The sequence below is a fragment of the Terrapene carolina genome, unplaced genomic scaffold (genome assembly GCF_002925995.2).
Source record: "Terrapene carolina triunguis isolate 2854851 unplaced genomic scaffold, T_m_triunguis-2.0 Scaffold93, whole genome shotgun sequence".
In the NCBI taxonomy this organism is placed as follows: domain Eukaryota; kingdom Metazoa; phylum Chordata; order Testudines; family Emydidae; genus Terrapene; species Terrapene triunguis.
This window is the reverse complement of record NW_020664444.1, coordinates 8,436,770-8,448,336: the sequence shown is the minus strand read 5'-3', so window position 1 is coordinate 8,448,336 and position 11,567 is coordinate 8,436,770. Positions and strand designations below refer to the sequence as shown.

At 45.9% G+C, this 11,567-nt stretch overlaps 1 protein-coding gene across 1 annotated transcript; it reads right to left on the bottom strand.

Annotated features, from left to right (window-relative positions):
- Nucleotides 1-1,262: 1,262 nt before the first annotated feature.
- On the bottom strand, nucleotides 1,263-11,396 carry PDAP1 (PDGFA associated protein 1). Its single transcript, XM_024205275.2, has 6 exons — nucleotides 11,299-11,396; nucleotides 6,163-6,254; nucleotides 5,401-5,508; nucleotides 4,805-4,926; nucleotides 2,819-2,970; nucleotides 1,263-2,021 (listed from the first exon to the last, which is right to left on the bottom strand). Exons 1-6 carry the CDS (start codon nucleotides 11,309-11,311, stop codon nucleotides 1,963-1,965), a joined length of 546 nt encoding a protein of 181 aa, XP_024061043.1. The 5' UTR covers nucleotides 11,312-11,396; the 3' UTR covers nucleotides 1,263-1,962.
- Nucleotides 11,397-11,567: the final 171 nt, after the last annotated feature.

Sequence of the window (11,567 nt, the reverse complement as noted above, 5' to 3'; positions counted from 1 at the left end):
GTTCTCCCCAAGGTAGCTGATATCATGGGGGAGTCTCCTAGTGCTGTGTCTGTGTCTGTTTCACACCTCATAACCACTTCCTGTTTCAAACAATTGCTGCACTGACGCCTGGCACCCTTTAGTGCCAGAACAGAAACAGCTTTTGCCTGGGAAAGGCTGGGAGGGGTTCTGCCCATGCCTGCCTCAGCCATGTACAGCCCCACCCAGTCTGCTCGAAGAGAAGCAGGTTTCCCAACCTGCGATGTTGCTGCCCTGGTTTCATAACTCTACCTGCAAACATGGGACCCAAAGCTTGCGCCTCCAGCATGCCATCCTCGTGGTTGAGTTCAGCACAGCTTCCAGACAGGTGGGGGCTTTTCAAAGACGCAAGTAATAAGCCATGGTGTGTGGCACCTTATCTTTCCAAAACACTTAAAGATACAAGGGAATAAAGATGGAAGAAAAAAAGATCGTTCCCATTGGATTTTAACCAGTCGTGTCCACTTCTAAATGTCTCCTTCTCATTTATACAGACTTCCAAGGATCACGTTCTGGCACCCAGCTAGGGGACAACTCTCTCCCGGTAGCACAGTGGCATTTTTGATTGTTGGAGTTTACATCCCCACTGTGTGTGATCACAGGCGGTTCTGAGACACACTTATGAGACAGGTGTTTAACATGGGAGACTCGGTGTAGATCAGATTATCAGACACTGATCAAACCTTTATGGATACATCACACTCCCTCTACAAACATTCAAGTCAGAGCTTTCCATGATAAATACGCCCTCTCTTCCCTCCTCCCAGAAACCTCACACTAACCCTCCCCACCTCTGATGCCACCCAATTCTGAAAGGTGTAACAGTCCAGGGTTAGCTCTATCCACATTGAAGAGGACATGGATTGAAAGACGTTAGAGGACAATTATCCCCTTCCACTAGGCTAGCCAACTGTGTGTGTAGAGCAGATCGAATGAGATGTCCACCAGACCCAAGCAGGGAAAGCGCGTTACCTTCAGGCTGTAGCTGTCGGTACAGTCCAGATGCTCCAGTCAGACTTGTCCTATTGGCTCCATTTTGACAGTGCAAGTGGCACAAAGTGCCAGGAAAGCAGAGCAAAACAGAGACATGAAATAGCAAGTCACCATCACAGGTACGGGGCATCTCCCACAAGTTGTTGTAACTGGAAACCCCACAGAAGCACAGCTGGTGCCCATGAGATTTCAGGCTGACACGCACAAAAGACAAGGGCAAAGCGTTTACGATAATTTAAATTTTAATCAGCCAAATATACAAGTTTGGGTTGGTTTGTTTTTAATTTATTGAGTTTTTCTTTTTACCTGGGTTTTGGTACAATCAATGAAGGCTTTGCTTTAAACAAAGGATGCTGTGGTTAAAAACTGACACTATCCCTAGTCAGAGGGGAGGGAAAAGGGTGGGGGGTGGAGGGTGAAAATGGGAATGAACAGCACTCCAGAAAAACAGCCATGAAGTTAGGCTTCCAGACTATTCTTACAACACTCTGCAGCTCAATTTCACGGGCTGTTTGCAGAAGTGGGTCCTTACGATACACCCCCCCGACCTTTGGGTTTTCATCAAGATTACCGACCCCATGCCCCACCCCCAAGCTGACAGAAAAATCTAGGTTTTGTGATCTAATATATGAAGCATTTCCCCTCCCACCTTGCTCCCCTACCCTGCCCCTAATGTGTTCTCAGTCCTAAAAACAGCAAAAACATTCAGGTTTCCAAACTGTTACACAGAGAAGTGCTGTTCAGCACGGTTCTGCCCTGAAGATAGCAGCTGCCCCCCCAACCCAAAATGGAATTCTGTGCCAAGATGAAGACGAACACACTGTCAGTGTCTCTTGGTGGTGAATTTGACTTCGATGTTGCAGTACACCCTATGTGGTATGCAACATGGCAGAGTTCCTGGCAGGCACCAGGCACAGTTCCCTGGAATTCTTCCTCCTGTATGTCCTGTGCTTATTTGTTAAGGGATAGTGATTGCAGTCTTTTGCCTGCCACAGACGCGTCATCTTTTGCTGTGGGAGTGGGAGGGGAGAAAGAAAAGAGAGAGACTTGTCAATGTTTCCAGATGCACGTGCGGAATTGGTGCTGTCTCAGTGGCCCTAGAGACAGAGCTCCATTTAGCCACGCTACACGCATAGCACGGATAACAGCTTAGCAAGTGTCCCTCTGCCACCCCCCTGCTTAGATGCTAAAATTCCTGGTGGGCCCACATCCAGAGTGAAAGGAGAATGCCATCTCTACGGTCCATCCTGACCCTGGCCTCAGTCATTGGTGCCAACTGTGGAGAGATCTGTGCAGTGCGAAATGGACTGAGACCAAACCCCCATCACCACTCTGGTTCACTAGATACTTCAGCTGAATTAAGGGTCAGCCGGTGACCTAGAGGTGCAAAGCTCTATATCCCATTACCAATTCCCTGAGCCGTTTAGGCCCCACCCCCTATGTAATTCTGATGCACAATATCCAAGCTGTTTGCAGGGAATTCACTGAACTGCTGGTGCGAACATGTACAAAAATCCACTACCTTTGCCTGTTCAGCTGAAGCGCTGTAGGTGGCGAGAGCAATTCCCTCCTTACTTTGCCTGCTCGCTGCCTAACTAATCTACCACTTTATGACGCAGCATAAAGCAGAGGATGAAACAAAGCCGACTCTAGGGTTGAACAGAATAGCTGTTTAACAGCACACAGTAACAGCACGGGTAGAAAGGGAATACTATGCCTCCTTCGCTTGGGATCCTGAGATCACAGCTCCTGGAGGTATGGCTGTCGGCGAGGATGGAATGAGGAACAGTTATTGTAACAGCCTTACCTTTTCTTTCCTCCTCTTTCTTTTTGGCAGCTTCTTCCCTCTGTTTCCGGATGATGGCTAGTCGAGCAAGATCTGCCTTGGCCTGTTCTGTTTTACCAGCTAGATGCATTTTCATGTATCTTTCTTTTGCTTTCTGCTTCTCGATTTCTTCTCTGTTTGAGTGAAATACACGAGTCATCATGGTATCCAAAGTAACACACAGGACTCGTTAGCGTTAGAAAGGGGATTAAGAGAAGGCATGATCTCAAGCAGCATCGACCGCTGATCTTGGAGCACAAATGCGCACAGTCATTTCAATCTCTAATTAGCATGTTAGCGATCGAGCAATTCAAGGAGGCCGAAGATCAAAATAATGTTTAAATCCTTTTCAGAGCAGTCATGGGGCTTGGGAAAAGCCATGCTGAAGATGGCTTCTGGCTTGAAAAGCTACCTAAATAAAGGCTTCTTTCTAACATTCATTATCACCACACCCAAGTGCCTCACAGTAGCCTGGTGAATTAGGGATTGTTTCTGTTCCCACTGTGCCAGGGAAAACTCTGGCACAAAGAGTTAAGTGACTTAGGGTACGTCTATACTACCCGCCAGATAGCGTTCCATGTATCGGTGATCGATTTATCGCGTCTCGTCCAGACGAGACCAATCGATCCGCGAATCGACGCCCGTACTCCACCCTGGCAGGAGGAGTAAGCGGAGTCGACGGGGGAGCCGCGGCAGTCGACTCGCCACCATGAGGACGGCCAAGTAAGTCGAACTAAGATACTTCGACTTTAACTATGCGAATAGCGTACTGAAGTTGCGTCTCTTAGTTCGAACCCCCCTGCTAGTCTAGCCCAGGCCTTAGCCTAATATCCCACAGCAGGACAGTGTCAAACCAGAGCACAGTCCTCCTGCTTCCCAGTCTAGTGCCCTACCCAAAGCCACCCTTCAGCTGTAGGAATCGGTATTGAATCAAACTCGCACTTTTCTCTCTAAAAACTCACGTGTGAAATGGCAACTGAGTTCAAGACTGAAAACAAAATCTAAGTGTCCACTGGGGCATGTAACTTCACTCTGACCCCAGGAATCTGGAAAACGCACTCCCATCAATACTAGGGCTCCTGCCACACCAGGAACTAACAGGGTGACCCTTGGTATGGTATTTTTCTGCCACTACGCGCTAATGCACAGGGGCAGTTATTTCTGATTATTGACATCAGGCTTTTAGAAAGGAAAACTAGATAGCCAGGGTCCATGACAAGGGCTACTAGGTGCTTAACACAAATAATTAATAACCATTATAATAATTATCAGAGGAAAAAACACTTATGCCCATCTCAATGCGTTTCGCAAAGCTGCCTGACTTTAGGATGACAAGGTGGGTGAGGTAATATCTTTTATTGGACCAACTTTTGCTGGTGAAAGAGACAAGCTTCCAAGCTTATACAGAGCTCTTCTTCAGGTCTGGGAAAGGTGCTCAGAGTGTCACTGCTAATTACAGATTGTTTAGCATAAGTAGTTAACACACAGAATAGAATCACAGAATCATAGAATATCAGGGTTGGAAGGGACCTCAGGAGGTCATCTAGTCCAACTCCCTGCTCAAAGCAGGACTAATCCCCAGACAGATTTTTGCCCCAGATCCCTAAATGGCCCCCTCAAGGATTGAACTCACAACCCTGGGTTTAACAGGCTAATGCTCAAACCACTGAGCTATCCCTCCCCCCATGTAGGATGGCAGCCACCAACATAGGCTGGCTCTACTTAACCATGTAAGTTCCTACCCAATGAAATTGGGATCCAAAGTGAATCCTGATAATTATCTTCACACCTACTGTGATGGTGGGCTCAAATACATAAAGGACCTCACTGAGACGTCAACTTCCCTCCCAGCAGGTCAGATTTACTGGCACTACGTGGCTTGGCCATTGCAGGAGGCAGAACATTATTCTAGGAACAAACACAACACACACATCTCTCCAAGCTATAAGAGAGAAGGGGGATTGTTACCGCTCTCTCCGCGACAGCTCCTTGGGTCCATCCAGATCCAGCTGAGTTACTTTTTTGGCTGTCTGAACAACTCGATTGGGATTCTCTATGTCTATCAACCCTTCCACGCCTTTGCGCTTTTGCTGGAGTTTAGAAACAAAGGACATGCATGTTATCAATGAGTGCTGTAGCTGTCAAGGCTCAATGAGTCTTCTTCACATGCATCCTAGTGGAGAAAGTTCACTCATGTGGTCATTACCTCTGAAACCAAACCTAGATAGACACTAAAAAAAATTCTTATTACCAGGGAATATATCTGCTGCCACATCATATTTTACTTTACCATGTGTTTTCAACCCCACTGTTAATAGTGAACGTTACCACCTCTGTTTCTTCCACTTCAGTGTACAGCAATGAACAAATTATTAATGGAGTGAAGGTTAACTGGGAGGAGACACACACTAAGTTTAACTTTAAAAAATCCCACCTTCCTTATAAATGTGGGCTCAGGAGCCCACAAATACATGGGGAAAATAAAAATCAAGGATTAGCAGGTTGGTTGTGCCTTGAGAATGTGGGGTGTTCATTTACGTTAAATGCATTGGGAGTTACGGTACCTGATAGTCCTCGTCATCTTCGTCACTCTCGTCTGAATCTAAGGATTTCTTCTCTTTTTTGGGGTCTCCTATTGCCCCTTCCCCCCCTTCTTCTTGCTCCTCCTCTTCCTATGAGTTTACAGGAGATTAAGAAAAAATGTAAACTGATGAAATTGCAACCTCTAGCAACGACTCTTTAAAAGAAGTAAGCACAGTGAAAACATTAATAGGCAAGGGATACAACTGCATGGCCGAGAATGTCAGTATTATTGGTATGTCTCCTATAATCAATTTTATTTTTATTGCATTCAAGAGCAAGATACATTTTGTCCCCTAAATGTGTCCCATTATTCACATCACCTGCATTAACAGGGTCCTCAATAAGAGACTCCACTGCTTTCTATATACAATATGATATCCATTGCTAGGTAACTTGATCACCATATTCTCTGTTTCACATTTTACTTCCCACAGAGGAAGAGAATAAGGGGACACATTCTGACTTTGGTTTCAAGTGCTCGATACCCCATTGATTTTGATAGAAACTGCCCAAACATTACTACAAATTAGATCCAGCTCTAAAACTCTAGGTCACCAACAGAAAATCTGGAGAATTGCAGATTGTCAAACCCAACATAAAAGCTTTTCCACCCATTGTAATTCAGGTGACAGAATGATTTACAACATTTGACTCTAAGCTGCCTTTGCTCATGAACTGCAAAATAATTGAGTATAAGAGCAGCAGTTTATCTCGCTAAGCACATGACCAGACAGAACACATACCCTGGCCTTTTGTTTTTCTGCTTGGAGCTGTGCATCAATCTCTTCAGGGCTTGTGTACTGTCTTGCTCGGCCTTTGTGGCCTCCTTTTCTACCTGCACGAGAAATTAAGTCAGTAGCTGATTTAGTGAGATGTTTCCACAAACTCAAAAGCCTGTCCCCCATTCTCTCTTGGCTGTGGTTGTGCATAGTACAGACCAGTTCTTCCAGTAAAAGCTAAAAGAACACAGAAGGAGCCCAATAATTCACCAACCTTAGTCAAGCACTTCGAGCCCTTAGATAAATACACAGAGAACTGTTATTGAACCACAAAAGTGTTCAGAGAAAAACTTTCAGACTTAGCTTAACCCCTCCAGTTTCTAGGGAAGCCTGCGCCAGTTGGACCATCTAATCCAATGGTCTGTATTTGAGAGGGCCCAGTTATACCTGGCATCACCAGAAAAGAACATAGCCCATCATCTCCATAAGATTCTCTACATCATGTTAGCAAATAAAAGCTCTGATCAATTTCAACTTTTCCTGTAGTTCACTAGGGATGTTCTCACCACTCCTCAAGGTAGGTACTACTGTTTTCATCCCTCAGCTACTACAGACACCAGGCATTGCAGCATGGTTCTGTCAGGCTATAGAAGGATGAGGAGAATTACGCTTCCAAGGGCTCAGATAGTGGAATGACACCATCCTTCCCCTTCCATCCACATCCACAGTTGCCTCTGATTCACTTCCTGGGTTGGCAACCAAATATAAATCCCACAACCGCTCCTTACTCTGCATTTCCTACACAGCAGGGAGCTGCGCTCTAACTATGCTGCCACAGAAACACTAGGGAGTGACAGCAATTGTAAGTGAATTTCTACTATAACCCTGATTTTTCCTGACTGCCCGCCGCCCCCACACACATACCCAGAAAAATGAGAGATGAAATCAGTTTCCCTGGATGCCTTGCCCTAGCTGAGATCCGGTACCTACCACCAAACTTTAATACCTATCGCCAAACTTAAATTGATTGATGTGAAATCACTGAAACTATTAATGTTTCCTGAAGAATGGCAGCTCCAGTGGTCTCGGCACAAGACATCCAAGGACTGCTGGAGACCTGAGCTTTCTTTTTTAAACAGTCTCTACCCTTTTCCCTGCAGACACAGAGCTCAAAGTACAATCTGACCACTAAAAGTACTTTGCAATTATTTTTTTGCCAAACAGTTCACGAGGGGGTTCTCTCCTCCTGCAGATCTCAGGAAGGCCACTGGCAGGAGCCATGGGACATCCGTTTGACCTCTTTACCCCCCTGTTTATTCCCTGAGGTCAGTAAGTAGCCTTGGGGGGAAGGGGTCGGGGGCGAGAGATCAAGGGAACACTCTTCCTGAGATCTGTATGAGGGGAGAGCACCAGCTCCCCTGCAGAGGTTCAGTAGTGCCCAACTAACCTAATTTGTTGAGCTGGTTGAATAATTGGAAAATGTTCATGAAAAAATTGTCCCTTTTTTGGCTTTAAGTTTGTCAACCAGCATTAGTACGTTGGTCCAGCAGAGGCAGGCAACCCCTGTTTTCTTGATCAGAGCTGAGCCACGTACTGTGACTGTGGGTGGAGTTGTCTTGAGGAACCTACCAAGGCTGGGGGGCACAACTGTTCATGAGGAGGGCTCTCAATAGCTCAGTAGTTCCAACATACCTCCCCCCCGCTCCCCTCGTCCTCTTTCCTCACACTGTTTTTCACTGCAGATTTTCTAATGTCTCTAGGAAGGGAGCTTTGAACATGCAGTTCTTAGAAGATCTGAAGGGGGGGAAATGAAAAAAGCAGGAGGCTTGAAGGGAGAATTCCCAGCCAATCTTGGGGGAGCTCAATAAGCCACCTCCCCACAAATCTTAGGAAGCCTCATGGCCCCTTCACCTCTGCATTTCTACGTTTTCTAACATGAGAGGTGAGGTTCTGTACACTAGTGGCCTTGAAAGGGGATATTCACTCAAAGAACTTACATGTGCCTGCCGCCTTCAAAAAGCATGTGATGGATTTTCAGTTGTGATTTCAACTACAGTGGTGTCTGCAGCCACTGATAGATGGTGCTGTACATTAAAGGACTTATCTACCCCAGTAAACCACCCTTTTTTCTCACAGCTTATAGAGATGCCAGAGTAGCATTACAATTCAAAGTTGGTTACTTATTTAAAAAAAAGTGTGGCATGACTGATACAGGTACAAAGTAACTACTATGCTGTAAACTTTATGCATTATTCTACACCATGAAGGGCTACATGATCTAAAACAATGATCTGCTACAATACTACCAGGGTAACTAGGCTCTTTGGTGTCTGGCAGATGCATTTTCAGGCATTTGTTTTCTTTATGTGTCAGGTCAGCTTATAACAGCAGATTTCAACATACTTTTTCAAAAAATAAAACTAGCCTGTAACTCCCTTTGGTCTTCACATTAGGTGTTGTCAAAAGCAATAGATACGAAGAGCAAAACTTACTAGTTCTAAGTTTTACCCATTCTACATTGAAGCCTGTACCAAAGAATTAAGTATTGTACCGCTCAATACTTTTACCATCATCTCATCAACTCGAATGAGATGAGACTTGAGTCACATTAGTATGCAGATATTTAATCAAGGAGGGCATAGGGAAGGCCTTTGCTCATGGTAAGGAGGCAGGACTGTAAGGGGCTTTGGGCTGTGAGTCATGCAACCTGAGTTCTATTCCTAGCTCTGCCACTGACCTGCTGCATTACGTTGGGCAAGTCACTTCACCTCTGTGCCTCAGTTTCCCCATCTGTAAAATAGGGATAATGAGTCTTATCCTCCTTTGCAAAGCACTTTGAAACCCACAGATGATTGTATTTTTAAATTATGGTAAAGGCACACAAAGCCTAAGATAGGCATGTTTTTAAATACATATTTATTTCAGTCTATAAGAGTGTTACTATTAATGTGAATTTAAGCTTAGAAGAATTTTATGGAGCTATGAGTTTAAAAAAAAAACTTGGGAAAACGGGTTTCGACAGCCTCTAAACAGAGATTAAGAAGTACTTCAGAAACACTTGTTCTGTATTAGCAGACAAGCTCATATTTGTGCAGCAGAAAGGGTTTCTCCCCCAACACATTATGAACTATTTCTTCAATAGCGCTATTTCTTTACAGAACATAGATTATAAAAAATTACACACACACACTACAGAAAAGAGAAGAGCATTCACCGAGTGGATCCTTTTGGAGCAAGATGTATTTGTAACATACGCAGCTGGGGTTTTTGTTTTTTTTAATTATTGACAGGATTAAATCCAAGTCTGCTACCAAACACTGCAGGCAAAACCCTGGCCCCCCTGAAGTCAATGGCAAAACACCCATTTATTTCATTGGGGCCAGGGTTTCACCCTGCAAAGCCACAGACAAACTTGAGAGGGGTATGTTTAGAATTGTGTGATGAATTTGGAATAGGAAAAATTGAATTTATTGAGCTTTCATTACAAAAATAATTATGAGCATCAATACAAATAAGTCTGGAGCCTTTTCCTATGTCTAGCAATAGTTTTATATAGTACAAACTGGTATGAAGGATGTCTGGCCTAGATCAAGATATCAAAGAACCTGTATTAAAAAACTGGGAAACAGATCTTATGATATTAAAGACTGTGGGGGGTGGGAATACTGTATTTGATGCCTAAAGAATTCTCTAACAGTCTGGCAACAGTTCACAAACTCAGTTAATGGGCTCTAATAAAGTAAATTGGCAGAGACTACAGGAAGGGTAGAATGGGGAATAATAATTTACATTAACATAGTAAGATTTGATTCCATAGAAAGCATGCAAGAGCCAATTATGTGGACAGATTTAGTGAATCTAGAGAATGATCTGGGTAGATCCAGCTCAGACTTGATGGACTCTCATTCCCTCATTAGCTCTCCTGTACCACATGCAGGCAGGTTGGTACCCACTGCATAACAGCAAGATGCTGTGAGTGAAGCTATTATGGTGGTGGGTTTAGAGCCACTAAAAACTCTAAAATGAGACATTAAAAGTCATCTTTGTGTCTTCTTCTGTACTGTACTCTTATGCAGCAAGTAACCACCTTCTCTTCATTTAGATCAGTTCTCAGACTTTTGTACTAATACCAAGCCTCTGAGTGTGACCCCCCCTTATACATTAAAAACACTTTTTTATATATTTAACACCATTATAAATGCTGGAGGCAAAGCAGGGTTTGGGGTGGAGGCTGACAGCTCACAACCCCCCATGTAATAACCTTGCAACCCCCTGAGGGGTTCCAACCCCCAGTTTGAGAACCCCTGATTTAGATCCTTTCTACATATTCCCAGAGGCCTCTCAAATACTAATCCACTGAAGGAAGAATCTTAAAGAACCACATGCCATCAGCATCCCTTTGAAACAGGCCCCATCAGTCAGTACATTGGGTACATGTGAACTGCATTCTGTGCCCGATTTAGCTTGTGAGCTCAGTGCCTCATGTATTCTGTACAGCACCAATCATACACTCCATGCTCAACAGATGCCAGCCTCCTCCCCAGTGCAGAACAAAACCCATCACCTGGCACTAGATCTGCTATGGGCCACCAGTCCCACTACTTTCCCCCTGCACACAATACCCCTACAACTTGCACACACTCCTTAGTTCCCAGGGGCTTATGCCCCCTCATGCTTCTCCCATCACCCACAGGGGCTTCAAGCTTGTACTCGCCTGAACCTGCAATCGGTCCATGGGGGCTTGCACCTCCCCCTAACCCATCACTCCATTCCCCTGGGCTTGCATCTTCCTCTCAACCCAATCGCTCCGGGGGGCTTATATCCCTCCCCCAGGGACTTAGGGCTTGCCCCCCCTTGATCCTATCACTGCTGTGGGGCTTACACTCCTTCCCCAGAGCCCTAAGGCTTGCCCCGACAAACCCCACTGCTCCTGGGGGGGCTTATACCCCTCCCCCAGGGACCTAGAGCTTGGGCCCGCCCTTAACCCACCACTCGTGGGGGGGCTTATACCCCTTCCCCAGGAACCTAGGGCTTGCCCCCCTAAACCCCACCGCTCCTGGGGGGGCTTATATCCCTCCCCCAGGGACTTAGGGCTTGGGACCCCCCTCCTTAGCCCCACCGTTCCTGGGGCCCGTTTCCTCTCATCCGCCCCTCCCTCACCTCCTTTAGGCATAGCGGCGGTGATGGCGGCTCCGGCAGCAGCTGCAGCGAGTCCCCCAGTCCTCGACCCGGAAGCGGAAGCCGCAAACCGCAGCCCCAGCGCGCGGCTCCCTCCTCAGCCCAGTCACCAAGCCTGGCCCTGGAGCACGAGGCCCCCAGCACAAGGGCTAACCGCAGCACTGCCTGAGTACAAACCGAGCCGCTACCTTCCCATTGCCCCTCACTCACGGCACCAGTGGGGAGGCCTGTCCCTGCTCCTTCCTTCCGCA

Excerpts from the sequence above, each read along its gene's own strand:
- PDAP1 (XM_024205275.2), bottom strand. Across the intron at positions 5,509-6,162 it reads CAGAAAAACAAAAGGCCAGG|GAAGAGGAGGAGCAAGAAGA; the intron begins GTATGTGTTCTG and ends GTAAACTCATAG. Across the intron at positions 4,927-5,400 it reads AAGATGACGAGGACTATCAG|CAAAAGCGCAAAGGCGTGGA; the intron begins GTACCGTAACTC and ends TCTAAACTCCAG.